The following is a 13,194-nucleotide window of genomic DNA, read 5'->3' on the forward strand; positions in this document are numbered from 1 at the left end:
AACCCCAAAAAGATGCGACTAAGGAGCAGATTTAGACTATAGAATTTGTTAAAAACTGTGAGCTTTGCTGAAGTAATTAAAGACACAAGTTCAAATCCATGTTGAGAGTGGAGCTCCTTCAATCAGTGCTCCTCCGCATTACAAGCAATGTAACGTGATCCTCTGCAGCAAGTGATGGCAAAGCGGGGCGTCATCACGACTTTACACAGTATGTCTTTACCTCCGCGGCAGAGGCTCCGCCGAACCCAGGTTAAGAACCACTGGTTTACAAGCTATAGTTAAATTTTGTAACGATTTCTCCAAGTTTTTAAGGCCTGTACCTTGAACTTTATAAATCAACAGCTTGTGTGTTAGGACACAACTGACAGTTAAAGTCTATAAAAAAATTCTTAAAACATTTGGCACACGTGTTGAAGAAGAATCCCACAGCATCCATGTTTGTAAAACATTTTTAATGACTTTTATTGACATGGAACACAAAGATGACTGAACAACAACAGAAAAAAAAAATCCAACCTCCCAACTCCACGAAAACATTTAGACTCTGATTGGCTAATCAGAGTCTAAATGATTAGACTCTGAATGAAATGAGTGCTGACTCAGTTCATTCCCTCGGTAGTAAACTCGCTGTGAATCATAAAAACATGTCTGAATGTGTAATAAATAAACTGGTCATGGAAGGCGGGTTCTGTTTGAGAGATTATCGAATGCAAGCAAAAGTCACGTTGCTGCTAGTAGAAATAAAGAGCGACCTGAAGCCATCATGCATGATGGCTTCAGGTCAGACTGTACGACAGAACAGGACTTTTGGTTTTAATGAGAAACGTCTCAGCCTGGTGGTTTAGTAGGTCCTGGAAGAAATGCTCCATCTTCCTTTTGTGGCAATGCCAAATCAAGTAATGCACGTCCTTCAGTCCTTATGGAGTCATTTCTGTTTGAGCTGCCTACTTTGGTTCAAGGATTAGTCCACCCAATTTACATACACATAGCAAAAATACATATATAAATAACAAAACCAAGCGTTTGCATTTTTCTTTTTAGAGTTCCACCCCTGACTTTTTTTTTTTTTCATTTGTTGAATTGCGGAGCGTAAATTTCACAGTATAAAAGGAAAAAGTCCTGATCACAAAACCTTGACATTATACCAAGCTTGTGTACAATTTAAGATCCACCCATATGGGTCCCAGAAGGGCCCCGATATCATCTGGAGACCAGAGGCTCTCAGTTTTAAAAATGTGTAGCTCTAAATTCAAACTTAAATGTTTAAAAATCTGCCAAAGATTTCATAATTTTACAAACATCACAGTCAGAGTACATCACTTTTTAAGTTTACAAAGAGATTTCGACATAATAGAATAGAAGAGTATTTGGGGAAAATTTCTGCGCAACAGCAGCAAAGTTACCTCATGCTAGCAACAATACTTACAATCCAATTCTTTCTCAGTTATTTAGATCCACACTGGTTCTTGCGTGATTCTGGTCCAAATGCAACGGGAAAGTTTTTTTTTTAGTCCAGCACACCCACCTTGCATTGTGCAAATGTGGTTTCCTGATGAAAGCTTTTCATGTTAACTTAGAAGATACTTTTAAGGAAATTCAAACCAACCGTGACCCAAATACACACCCTTGTCGACTTCCCTTCATCTGTGATTAATATAATGACAAAAAGGTTGCTCTGGTTAGCTTCATACTGAAACCAAACAAAATACAAGAGGTTCTTGTTGAAGTTATTAATACCAGAGCAGAAAGTCACATAATGGCAGGAATAAAAATAAATACCTTGGAAAGAAATTATTGTATACCCAAAATTCTAATTTGTAACACAATAATTTAATTTGTAGTGTAATGCCAGCTAAAACATTTGAAGGTAAAATGTTAGAATATGACCATTTATTGGTCTTAGGCATTCAACGGCTTTTAAAAAGTTACAGCTACACAGCCACTAAAATGTTGTGTTGCATCATTTTAACCAAAGCTCCAAACCAAGTCATTCAACTGGTTGAAACAACATCCTGTAGTTGTAGCCTGGCCTACAACAGTTTTACTAAGACAGCGTTGTTAGCAACCTAGCTACCTGCGTAGATGGCCTAGCTAATTAGCTAGCTAGCTTCCTAGGCTGCAAAAAGAGGAACAATAAAAAGGCATAAAACTTTCCACAATAATAACTCTTTGAAAACTGCTCTTAAACTGCTTAAATCTGTTTATCATAACAGCATAGATAATATTATTATAGCTGTCATAACATTATTTATAGTTAAGCTGCAACAACTTTTCTGTTTCAAAGCAAAAAGCAAGTAGGCTATGCAGCATGTTCAGTAAATACCCCAATAACAAACTCAATCATCTCATGAGAATTTCATACTGGTATAATAATAATAATAATAATAATAATAATAATCCTAAGTAATTCTAATAATATTAATTATTAGACTTAAAGTCATATTGAGCCTATTAATTAATATCCATGAAGTCTATTTGGAATTTACAATGTCCTGGGAAACTGTAAATGTACTGAATAGACAGAGATGCCAGCAGTGGTAAGTAATAAATAATGTGATATAATCTGGGTGGACCAACCCTCTAAGGAGTGTTTGGAATATTTTCACAGGATTTATTTCCCATCTGTCTGGAAAACCTCCAGCTCTGGTTTCTCCTGATGACTTTGGGTTTTCAGTTCTGCCTTTTCAAGTTTCAGATTTCATCACTGTCATACTCTCCCCTCCCACTTTTATTCTTCATGGATAAAAGGAATGTAAAACAAGACAAAAAAAAAAAAAAAAGAAAAATACCAAAGGTTTCCTGCAAGAGCGTTTCACAGCAGATTGACCTTTGCCACCACCTGCTTGCAGCCCGACTGGGAATATTCGCGCCCTGCGACTACAGGGTAGTACTCGATCTCCCCCGCGAGGCGTTCGATGTTGCTGTGGTCTGGGTAGAAGCCCTCTCGAGTGATTTCTTCCAAAAAGCACTCCATCACGTGGCTTTTCTCCAGAAGTCCCAGAGGCAAGATGTCGGCCTCGGTCCATAGCGGGTGATGCTTCTTCAATGTGTTGCGCAAAATAGGAGTCAGCTCCTTGACCAGGTTGCTGTGACGGCCCGAGGCCGTCATCGCCATGGAAATACTCGAGGAGTTCTGCAGCATGTGTTTGGTGATGTGCGAATGGCCCAGGTTGCTGAGGAACAGGTAAATGGCGTTCAGGTATTCGTTGGACTGCTTGGAGGCGACGAGCTGCAGCAGCACGTCCAGGATCTCCACGTGCATGTGCTCGGCCTCGTCGAAGATGAAGAGCGGGATCTTCTCCTCCTCCTCCGCCTTCTCCACCATCTCCGAGATGAGAGACGAGAGGTTGCGCGCGCACTGCATGGCCTCCGCCTCCCGGGGGCAGTGGTGGAGCACATAGTACTGCAGCACCAGCGCGTCCCCCACCACCGAGCGGAAGTGTCCGGCCAGGATGCGGCCCAGGTGGCTCTTTCCCACCCCACTGGGCCCGTGGACGGACACCACCAGCGGCTTGTTGTGTACGTATGTGGATAGGTAGTCTTTCAGGTGGTACACCAGGCCCTCCACCGCCCCCTGCTGGCCAAACACCTCCCGCCTCAGAGTCTTCTCCAAGCCTTCCAGATCGTATCGGAGAACGTGGTCGTCCAGGTTCTCTATGGCGTTGTACACCTGGGGAGGAACAGGAACACGTTTTAGAAATATTTTTGCTTCACTTTATTTGTGCGTTTTATAAAATAAACAATAAACTGTTTTATGCGTCTAAAAGCTAGCAATAATGCTAAAACCTGGGTCCTCTGAATGTCTAATCGATTATTCTATCAATTCTTTTGACAATAAGACATATTTATTTATTAGAAATACAATAACATAAGCAACTTAATACTTCAGTTCCTTTTTAACTCAGAACATAAAGATTTTATTACAATAGTGACTGTAGCGAACCTTAACCTTGACATATATTTACCTATGTATGTTTATCTACACAGGCTGTTTTATTCATCTGTTAACAATTCATCTATTAGTTAATTAGTTGATGATTATTTCAATAACCAATTCATCACAATTAATCCAATAAATCGTTGAAACCTTTAGTTTACTGTAAGCATCTTTTTGTATAACATCAAGTACAGTTTCCCATCAGCCACTGTGTACTAATATCTAACATTTTTTTGTTACCGTCCATTTTACTTGTCACAGTTCAGTCATCTAGACTAACTTGCCCTCCTTCCTGACGAAGACTAAAAACAAAACTCCCCTGTTATTTTGAAGGTTTCGGTTCAGAAAAAGCTTTGGAAACCAGAGGTATGAATTAACTTTAAGTTCCTCTCAAATCTATTTCCAGATGAACCGAGCCTCGACCAGACAAACGTATCTAATTTTTATAGTTTTTTTAGTCAGACCAACAAATGATCAGAAATGAACCTCGTTTGGAAGCTAGTTCCAGAGAAATACCTGAAATGAATCCTTCACATTTAATTATTATTATTGACACAATTATTACTTTTGTTTTTCCGCATTTGAACCTAGCCACATAGAAGAATGTTAGTTTGGACCATTTAGTACCAACAGTAACATGTGGGCGCTGATCTTTGGACGTCTCACTAGAGGAAGGCTTGTCTACCTTAAACTTATTTTGTAAACTGTGAAAAAAATTGCAGTGACTTTTCAAAACCTAAAACCTGTGGTTAAGGGGAAGTACTTGGTAACATATCTGTAAAAATGACTGTGCAAACTCATCGTACTATGAGGAACACCCACAGCACATAGCTGTCAGAAATGACTTTTGATATAATAAATCATTATTTATGGAAAAGTTCTTAAAAATATGCATTTATAAATTGTAGTTTTATTGAAATTGTAAAAGTAAAGCCTAGGGTGATGAAAACTCACCATCACCTTTACATTCCTATTAGTGGTTTGAAATGCAACGCATTCATAGGCGCAATCATGTTCTGTGGAATGTGTAGGAAAGCTGGTATTTACTGTAGTCATCTGCTCACAGAGCTGCAGGGCAGAAGTAACTGAATCTGCTTAATCACATCTGGATCAACCAGACTGCTGAATAATGACAGTTTGCTAATAATAGCGTCAACGAACAGAGGCGTGACAAAGCAGGCAGGGGAAAGGTAAGCTAAACTGAAACCTAAAAGTACAAGCAAGACAAATCCAACTTGTTCAGGTTTAGCAGCACAGAGAGAGAGGAGCGGCTTCATGAGGAGCTCTACCTGAGGCCTGCTCATTCATGTCAACGGTTTCTGCAGTCAAACTTACATTTTTCTTTTGTCAACATCCAGAATATTTTGAATGTTTTCTTATTGCACTGTATTTACAGGAAAGTTAATTTTGAAAAAAAAAAAAAAAAGTTCAAAATTGCAATGAAAAGAGTTTTAAAAATCGGTTGTGGTGAGGTTATTTCTGAATGGTAGGCCAATCTTTTTTCATCTTGAAATCTTCTGTATGTTTTGCATTTATATATATATAAGGGTATTATCAATCAAGTAACTCTGTCAACATCAGCGGTTACAAAAATGCTATATAGTTTTTGATATTTAACACCTTGAAATTGGGCCTCTGTCCCTTTAAGAAGCTCCTGCTCTTTCTGAAACTCCGCCAACACGAAGTCATCGCAAAAATGATTCCTGTATTAACCCTTTAACAATATTTTACCAGTGTCAGAAGTGTGAGAAGTTGTTTATATAATGAGCTCAACAAATACCAGGTGTTTGCCAATTGCTGCTGGCTAGTCTGAAGGAGCTGAGTGGGAACTGTGAGGGGAGGGCTGCTCTGTGAGGCGGAAGCTGGGAAACTGCATCTCAAAGGCGGGCCTAGGTCCCCCCACGCATTTTGCACAGCTGAATGGTTGCCATGGAGATTAAAGGGTCTCTCAAACATTCATAAATGAATCAAAGCAACACTCCAGGTGTGTTTTTGATGAGGGAATAACATTATAACAAGATGTAAATCTCAAAATATGTGATTTTACATAACCTTGCCTCTTTAAGTGAAGCCAGTTTTTTGCAACTTAACTTCTTGTTTCCTTTTGATTAGAGCTTCTACATAATAAAACCTCTCTATGCTTTGCTTTTCCATAATCACATAAATCAAAAAATTTGAGAATGTCTACAGCCGTCCGTCGTTTGGAGGACAGTCAGTGGTTTACCTGGACAAAGACTATTGCGAACAGCAGGTAGAGGCAGTACATGGCCCGGCTGCGCTCCTGCTTGGGCACGGTTTTGCGCGGCCCGTCGTTGGGAAACAACACTCGTCTCTTCCTCCTTCTCTTCTTCTTCTGAGGGACAGAAGGAAAGGCGGGGAAGGTGGCCGGGGTGAGTCCGTCGAAGGTGAAGATTTTGGGGCTGGTGCGCCCAGGAGCCCCGGCGAGGCCGCTTGCCGCCAGGCTGTGGGCAATCTCCTGACGCCGCAGCTTCATGGCCTGGTACTTCTGCTTGATGCGGAGGACGGCGCGCAGTGAGGCGAAGCTGGACAGCGGGGTCGGGCTGCTCCGTCCCGTCTGGTCCTTCCCTCCATCGCTGTCCACCTCCTCGTCCAGCTCCCCCTCGAAGTCCTCCACCACCTGGGAGGAAGAGGTGCTGCTGCTTTCGTCACTCATCTACGGAAAGAGAGGACAGACTTTACCAACAGGAGTCGGCACCGTCTGGAAACTAAAGGTCTGGAAAAGTCTAGAGCACGTTTCAGCAACAAGACCGTTCAAAAAAAAAAAAAAACATAATACAATAACCAATTATGAAACAGCAATAAACTTTACCTTTTGTCAAATGCAATCATCAAAATACTTAAACAAATACACACTAAACATGTTGATCAACCTGGTGGGTTTTTAGCCTTGACTTAAAGGAGCTCAGTGTTTGGACAGTTTTGTAGTTTTCTGGAAGTTTGGAAAAACATCCAGTTTGGTCATTTTCCCTGATAAAAACTTTGATTTAAGCTTCCAAACCTGTGATTCAATAAAAAACAGAAACCAGGCTCTCACTCCACAATAAAACTTTTTGACTCTCAAAGCTGAAACTGATGAAACATCCAGTTGTTTCCTAAAGCGTAGTTACAAGCTTGTGGTTTAACTATAATTGACGACTCCAAACCTATACACATTGTTTTGATCCCATTTTGACCTTCTGACCCCAACCGGGAGCTGAGGCGCCTCATTCCTTCAGGGCAATAAGAACTACAATGGATGCTGTGCCGTGAGCAGGAACTGTTTTTCTCTGTCTGAAACTCTTCGGGTGAGTTCCTGTCTCTTTAAGGAGCCCAGCCTGAAAGAACTTGTCTGTTTAAAAGGAAAAGTATTTACAAGTTGGCAGTTTTGCCTTCAGAGTTTGAGGTGTGAGAAGCCAGGAGAATACTGCAGATATGGAAAGAATTTATTGTTGCTTTATACTGTAGAACAAATTACTGTTTTGGAAAGTCTTTTTCCCCCCTTTGTCTTATGCAATGAAACACTTGTATGCTTCATTGAGGTCATGCTTGTTATAAAATGGGTTAGCTCACAAGTGGGAGGAGCAGTTTGACCTCCAGTCAGGAGGTTAAGGCCGGGCCAAACAAACTAGATCAGCTTCTTGTGGAGGATGAGAAAACTTGAAAAAGCTGTTAGTCTTATAGTTTTGTTTGTAATACTACAAAGTTAAAAACAGAACTTGGTTAATCCGTTTCAGATTCAAGGTGATGAGGAACCTTGTGCAAGATGCTATGAGAAAATATTACTCAGTCATTAGCCTCTTCAACAAAACCCATCAAGCAGACATCGACATCTTCACATGTTGCCAGGACAACGGCAGATCTCATGCAGCATCTTTGTCGGTCCATGCTACGCTTTTCAAAACGGTGACAGCGAGTCGTCGCCGCAGTCGTCCTGCTGCTGCCCGAACAAATGCTTCCGATTTAAAATGATGCATCTCGTCTTCTTAGTTTTCCCATCTTGTTTACATTTTAAAAATCCAATGATTGGCTGTTCGCACAAACCATACATCCTCACTGCATGACTCACGCTATACGATGCTGGCAGCTGATTGCTTTGTGAGTCAGAGGTGGTGCAGACTTCAACTCCCTAGTTTACCACACAGGTATGTTAATCCCACCTGCAGTGTTCAGTGAAGGGGCCGGAGTCGAGCCTGCAGCAGATAACTCCAGTGTTTAGCCAGAGCCATGGCTCCTCTTCTAAAGCCGTCTCATCCTTCCTCTGTTTTTAGCACATCCTGAATTTAGTCACCATGTTGCCATCAGTGTCGCAGAAAAAAAAAAAAAAATCACTACTTAATTGATAACAAGAATTTTAACAGGGTTTTAATCACCGCAGCAGACATCTAAAGACAAAGAGTCTTTAGGAATCAAGCTGAAGTGACAGGATGCATCAAAATCAACAGCGACAATATAAAAGGCAGTGGACTCACTTATTCCTGTTAATTTGGCTATTTATGACTGCTGAAGTTCAGTATTTTATTTTTAGTCTTTAACCAAGCCAATGAAACGTTAATGTAACCAGAGTCTTTAAACAACATTTGGACTGGCTCTTAGTCTCCATGACAACGCCAAAAAATTGACTCTGTAGACTCATCAGGTATGCAATGTTACCCTCTACCATGAGATGCTTTGGTTATCAATAATAAAAGTTTTCTATATTCTACACAGTCTACCATCAGGAAACGTGGTAATGTGACGAGTGAAACCGAATCTTTTCACACAGAGCCAACTTGATCTGCGGAGGTTTTTCTCCCTTGAAGTACTTTTTGTCTCGACTTTGATGTTGAAAAGTGTTTGATGAACTGAAACAGAAACAAACTGTGGCAAGAAAAAAAAATTATTTGAATGCACAATTAAATTTAGTTACCTGTGAGATTTGTGCATTTTATGCCCATTTATTTCCAAAATTAAATCAACAAATATAAACAATTTAGGCGCACAGGTACAAAAGGAATGTGGGAAAGAGCATAAAATGATGAATTTCCAATAAGCATTTTAACACGGGAGCAGGTTTCGTGACAAGGACGTCCTTTGCGGGTTCAAGGAAACAAAATGCTGACTGTTGGGGGTTAAAACAACCACAGGTTGGAGAACATGACGGTGAACTCTCTCTTTTACAACTCTAAGGTTGGTTATTGATGCAGAAAATCGCGGTTAAAAACCACAGAAGGCCAATTTGGCCCATCGCAGCAACATTTCTACTTTGAAACATGCATTGCAAAGCGGAACCTGTCAGTAAGTGTGAAACACTTTCAGCCTGCTTTACTGTTGGGACATTTTTTTTCAAATGGGAGGGTCATCATAGAGGACCAGCCAGCTCTGCGTGATGCAAATGCATCTGCAGCGCCACGGCTCTGAAAATAGCATTTGGAGGAAGTGCAATAAAAGTTTAAGTTTGAAAGAGTTTGTCTCAGTTTGAACGGTGCTCCGTTTACACTGCAGACTCTAAGATATGTGGTTTTTCAGAACTAAAACATAGCAGGTCAAACGGTTGAGTTTTTTTTTTTACTTCCACAGGAAAAAAAAAAACCCAAATAATAATAATAATAATAAATCAACATTGTGGTATTCGGGGCATTTGGGTGTAGCTGTGGGGAAGGTTTGGCTCTGCGCTGATGGATTTAATGCTTCTGCCATTTGCCTTGCTTTGCTCAGTTACCAAACCAAGTGTTGCTCAACGCCATATCGACAACACATGTACCCGCAACCACACAGATGAGATATTATAATGACGTTTTGTTTTTTTTAATTATAAATGCTTTCTTGCAAGGTTTCAGCTAAACTATTAGCAACTTTTCATGCAGCAGATCAATAAGTGTTGACTGAAAGAAAAAGGCAGATTGCTGTGAAACAGCAACGATGGAGGGAGATTCAGGCAAAGCCAAGTTTCCAGGCAGACATCAGATAAGATAAAGATCACATCTACAGTTAAATGAAAACTTCTCCATCTCTCTTTTCTTTCTCTTTTTTTTCTTTTACATAATATTCAAATGGCATACAAGAGGAAAAAAAATCACACTGTTACTGGAGAGAGAAAGGGAAGTACCAGATGATTCGGGAAGCTTCGCAAGGCCCTGCAGAGTGACAACACTCAACAGTTTTCTCTGGATGACATGCATGAGACACGTTCAACTTCATCCAGGTGGATTTTAACATTAATCTCTGCTGACGTGCTTTGAAACGACCCCATAAGTTCATCTGCAGAAACTTCTCACTCAGACTTTTGCAGCAGTGTGAATCTGCCCTCCCAGCATGCCCTGCTGATGAGCAGCAGGCCTCACAGCACAGGAACTATCAGTTACACCCAGGAGAGGCCAAGGACAGCGAAGGCTTTGTCTGACCGACCAGAGAAAAATGGAAAAGTTATAAAACACAAACACACACACACTCGGCTCTTTTGCATCAGCGCTAAAGAATTCCAGTGGGCTCAGTGGGAGCAGAAAGCAGAGGGATATCAGAGCCCATCTGTTTGTTTTCCCTGCGTCTTCACATGCAGAGACCTGAAAGACCAGCAGCATTCCAGGCGGATCGAAAACTTCACCCTACTACTACCACTAGTACTACTGCTACTATTACTGCTACTTAGAAATGTCGCTTTAATGAGTTTCCTACTCATAAGTTCAGCATTTTTCCAGAACTTGCACGTCTGCGTACAGTTGAAACGACACAAACGCATCACAGGTTTGCAGGATCGATTCCACTAATGCGTGTATTTCAAAATTAAATGATTTTCAAATTTTCAGTCACACACACAGAGAAGACTGCGCATCCCTCCATTTATAGCTCAGCTGTGAACGCCAAACTCAAGACAGAACTCAAGAAAACTTGTCTCTCCGATTACCTTCAAATGTGGCATGAACCGTCCAAAGTGAGCCGATTGTTGGTGAAGGTCTAGTCCATGGCTTGTTGGAATGGAGAAGGCAGAGAAAGCCCCACGCGGCGGAGCGCAGGAAGCCTGGCGATCTCAGCCCTCTGACTGCGGGCTCCGCCTCGTTCTTCCTCTTTTTATTCTCTCTGCCGACTCTCCTCTAACATGATTGTTTCCTTTAATTCACTCGAGCTTTTAAGACTCTAATTCTCTCTCTGTCTCAGGATCAGTTTTTTTCTGGCTTATTATATTTTATTTTATTTTTTTAAAGGCATATTGAGAATCAGTTTGTGGTTAAATTGAGCCTTTCTGTAGTGAGTTTAACTGGACGTGCAGTTAATTGCTCCAGTCACCATGAAGACAGAGGAAACCATCAGTTAACCACAGAGGTTATGAGACACAGAGGGTCTTATACGAGCAAAAAAAAAAAGAGATATTATGTCTAGATTCTGTTTGGTTTGAATGTTTTCTGAAAATAGAATAGTTGAGGATAACAGAAAGATGCGTTATGGTGTGGAAATCGCAGTGAAATCGAGGCTATTTGCATAATTGAGGTTCTGGCATGAGCGACTGGAATGAAAACGAAATTTGTCATCTATGATTTGTAGTGAAAAGTCAGAAATGCCAAGCTGGAAATATGAACAACAGCTCCCCCAGTGGCCGGAAGTCAGAATTACAACTAGGAAATCCAGAAATGTAGCATGAATTACATACTGAGCGTCCCGTTAAATATTAATGGGTCTCTTCTGTACAAAACAAAGATTAGTCTCATATGTTTAATGAAAATTAAATCTGAAGGGGGAATCCTCTCTATGAGGCGGTCTGGTCACATATTTTCAACAAGGAATGAATAAAGCCGCAAATACGATTTTATTTTAAAATGAGTGATAATTATTCTGCCGTTGAAATTGAATGATTATTGGAGCTAATCACCAATAGGATCAATCTCTGAATTTAGAAATTATCTCACAAATCTGCTCTTGGATGACTGATAAGAAAAAGAAAAGAAAAACTGAAACAATAAACATGAAATCTAACTCAAATTAAACAACGCTTTCTATAAACGTTCAGTATATTATTGCAGCTTAAAGTTAAAGTTGAGCTTTATCGGTGTTTCTGGTGTCTGCAGCGAAATCCAGAGTCTTAATATCTAACGGTAACTTTGAAGGAAAATCTTTGGGAAACATAAAACAACGGGGGGAAAAAACAGGAGAAAGATTCAGATTGAGACCAACCTGTCAGAAGAACCAGGGCCTCTTACTGAGGTCCAGTAGCGTCATCCCCCAGTGACCCGGACCGGCTCTCTTCACTTTGAGGTTCCTGCTGTCCCGTTTTTCAGCTCAGCACCGAGTCGATAATGCGAGAAGAAAAGAGTATGGAGAGCCCGTCGTGCCAAGCAAAACGTCAAACAAAGTGCCTGAAATAAGTGCAAAGCCCAAACGAAACTAGACAAGCTGATGAGGCTTCAGTCCGAAGCAACTGGACCAAAGTAGTCGGTTTCTGTGTTGTTTCTCTTCCTTCCTTAAGGAGAATTCAAGCATATCAGCTGCAGCTTCCAGGGGGCGGAGCCATCACTGGCATGTCAACCAATCAGAGGAGGACCTTAGGACGCGCGCCCACATCGTGTAACACACAGCCAATGAAAAAAATTCAAAAGTATTTCTTCCTGAAGGCATTTAGTTAGCAGCAGAGAAAATATAAACACTCTGTAGAAAAGACATGAAGGCTGAGATGGCTTAGATCTCAGGATAAAATATGCACCTTTGTCCCTGTGTGAAATTACAAATCAATGAAATGGATTATTTTAAAAGCCTTCTAAAGAACAAAAATCACATTATGATTTACATAGATTTCAACAAACACATTTTGGTCTGGTAAAGAACTTTCAAGGAGATGGAGAAAAGCAGTGAACAGTGAACGGTTGGAACTGAGGTGTTTGTAGGAACTACAGAGGTTCCTCAACGAAAATGTCATAAACTGCTATTTGCATGTCAGGAGTTCACATCTCATTAAATGTCCTAAAAGTGAAAAAAAAAAAAAAAAAGAAATATCCTCCGAAGTTTGCCATCCACACCAATGCAAAATCCAAAATGGCTGCCATGTGTTTGTCAGGAGTGACAGGTGCAGAACTAAAACGGTCTGATTTTTGACAGTTTCTCTCTCACCAAATCAGTCACTTGTTTTAATAATAATATTAATACATTTTATTATAGTGACTCAAGGTCACCGAACAGGCAATACAAGGACTGCGGCTCGACTCCACAGGGAGGCAGGACGATGAGGACGATGAGGACGATGAGGAAATCTCACTGGTTTTCACTGCAAGCGGAACGGTTTATTCCATTCTGCA

General features: G+C 40.7%; 2 protein-coding genes across 4 annotated transcripts in view; one reads left to right on the forward strand and one right to left on the reverse strand.

Moving 5' to 3' along the window:
- Window positions 1-13,194, forward strand: part of LOC106947461 (voltage-dependent anion-selective channel protein 3) — a 28,627-nt gene that overhangs the window by 14,975 nt on the left and 458 nt on the right. The gene's annotated exons all lie outside the window — the stretch shown is intronic.
- On the reverse strand, window positions 1,041-12,370 carry tor4aa (torsin family 4, member Aa). 3 transcript variants are annotated; one of them, XM_015032465.1, is made up of 3 exons: window positions 12,106-12,370; window positions 6,162-6,611; window positions 1,041-3,670 (listed from the first exon to the last, which is right to left on the reverse strand). In XM_015032465.1, exons 2-3 carry the CDS (start codon window positions 6,609-6,611, stop codon window positions 2,813-2,815), a joined length of 1,308 nt encoding a protein of 435 aa, XP_014887951.1. In that variant the 5' UTR covers window positions 12,106-12,370; the 3' UTR covers window positions 1,041-2,812. The 3 variants fall into 3 exon arrangements, with proteins under 3 accessions (XP_014887951.1, XP_014887952.1, XP_014887950.1); XM_015032466.1 differs by having other exon boundaries at window positions 12,080-12,370; XM_015032464.1 differs by lacking the exon at window positions 12,106-12,370 and adding an exon at window positions 10,818-11,208.

Source organism: Poecilia latipinna, unplaced genomic scaffold, assembly GCF_001443285.1.
Source record: "Poecilia latipinna isolate Pla-1442-1.1 unplaced genomic scaffold, P_latipinna-1.0 Scaffold242, whole genome shotgun sequence".
Classification (NCBI taxonomy): Eukaryota; Metazoa; Chordata; class Actinopteri; order Cyprinodontiformes; family Poeciliidae; genus Poecilia; species Poecilia latipinna.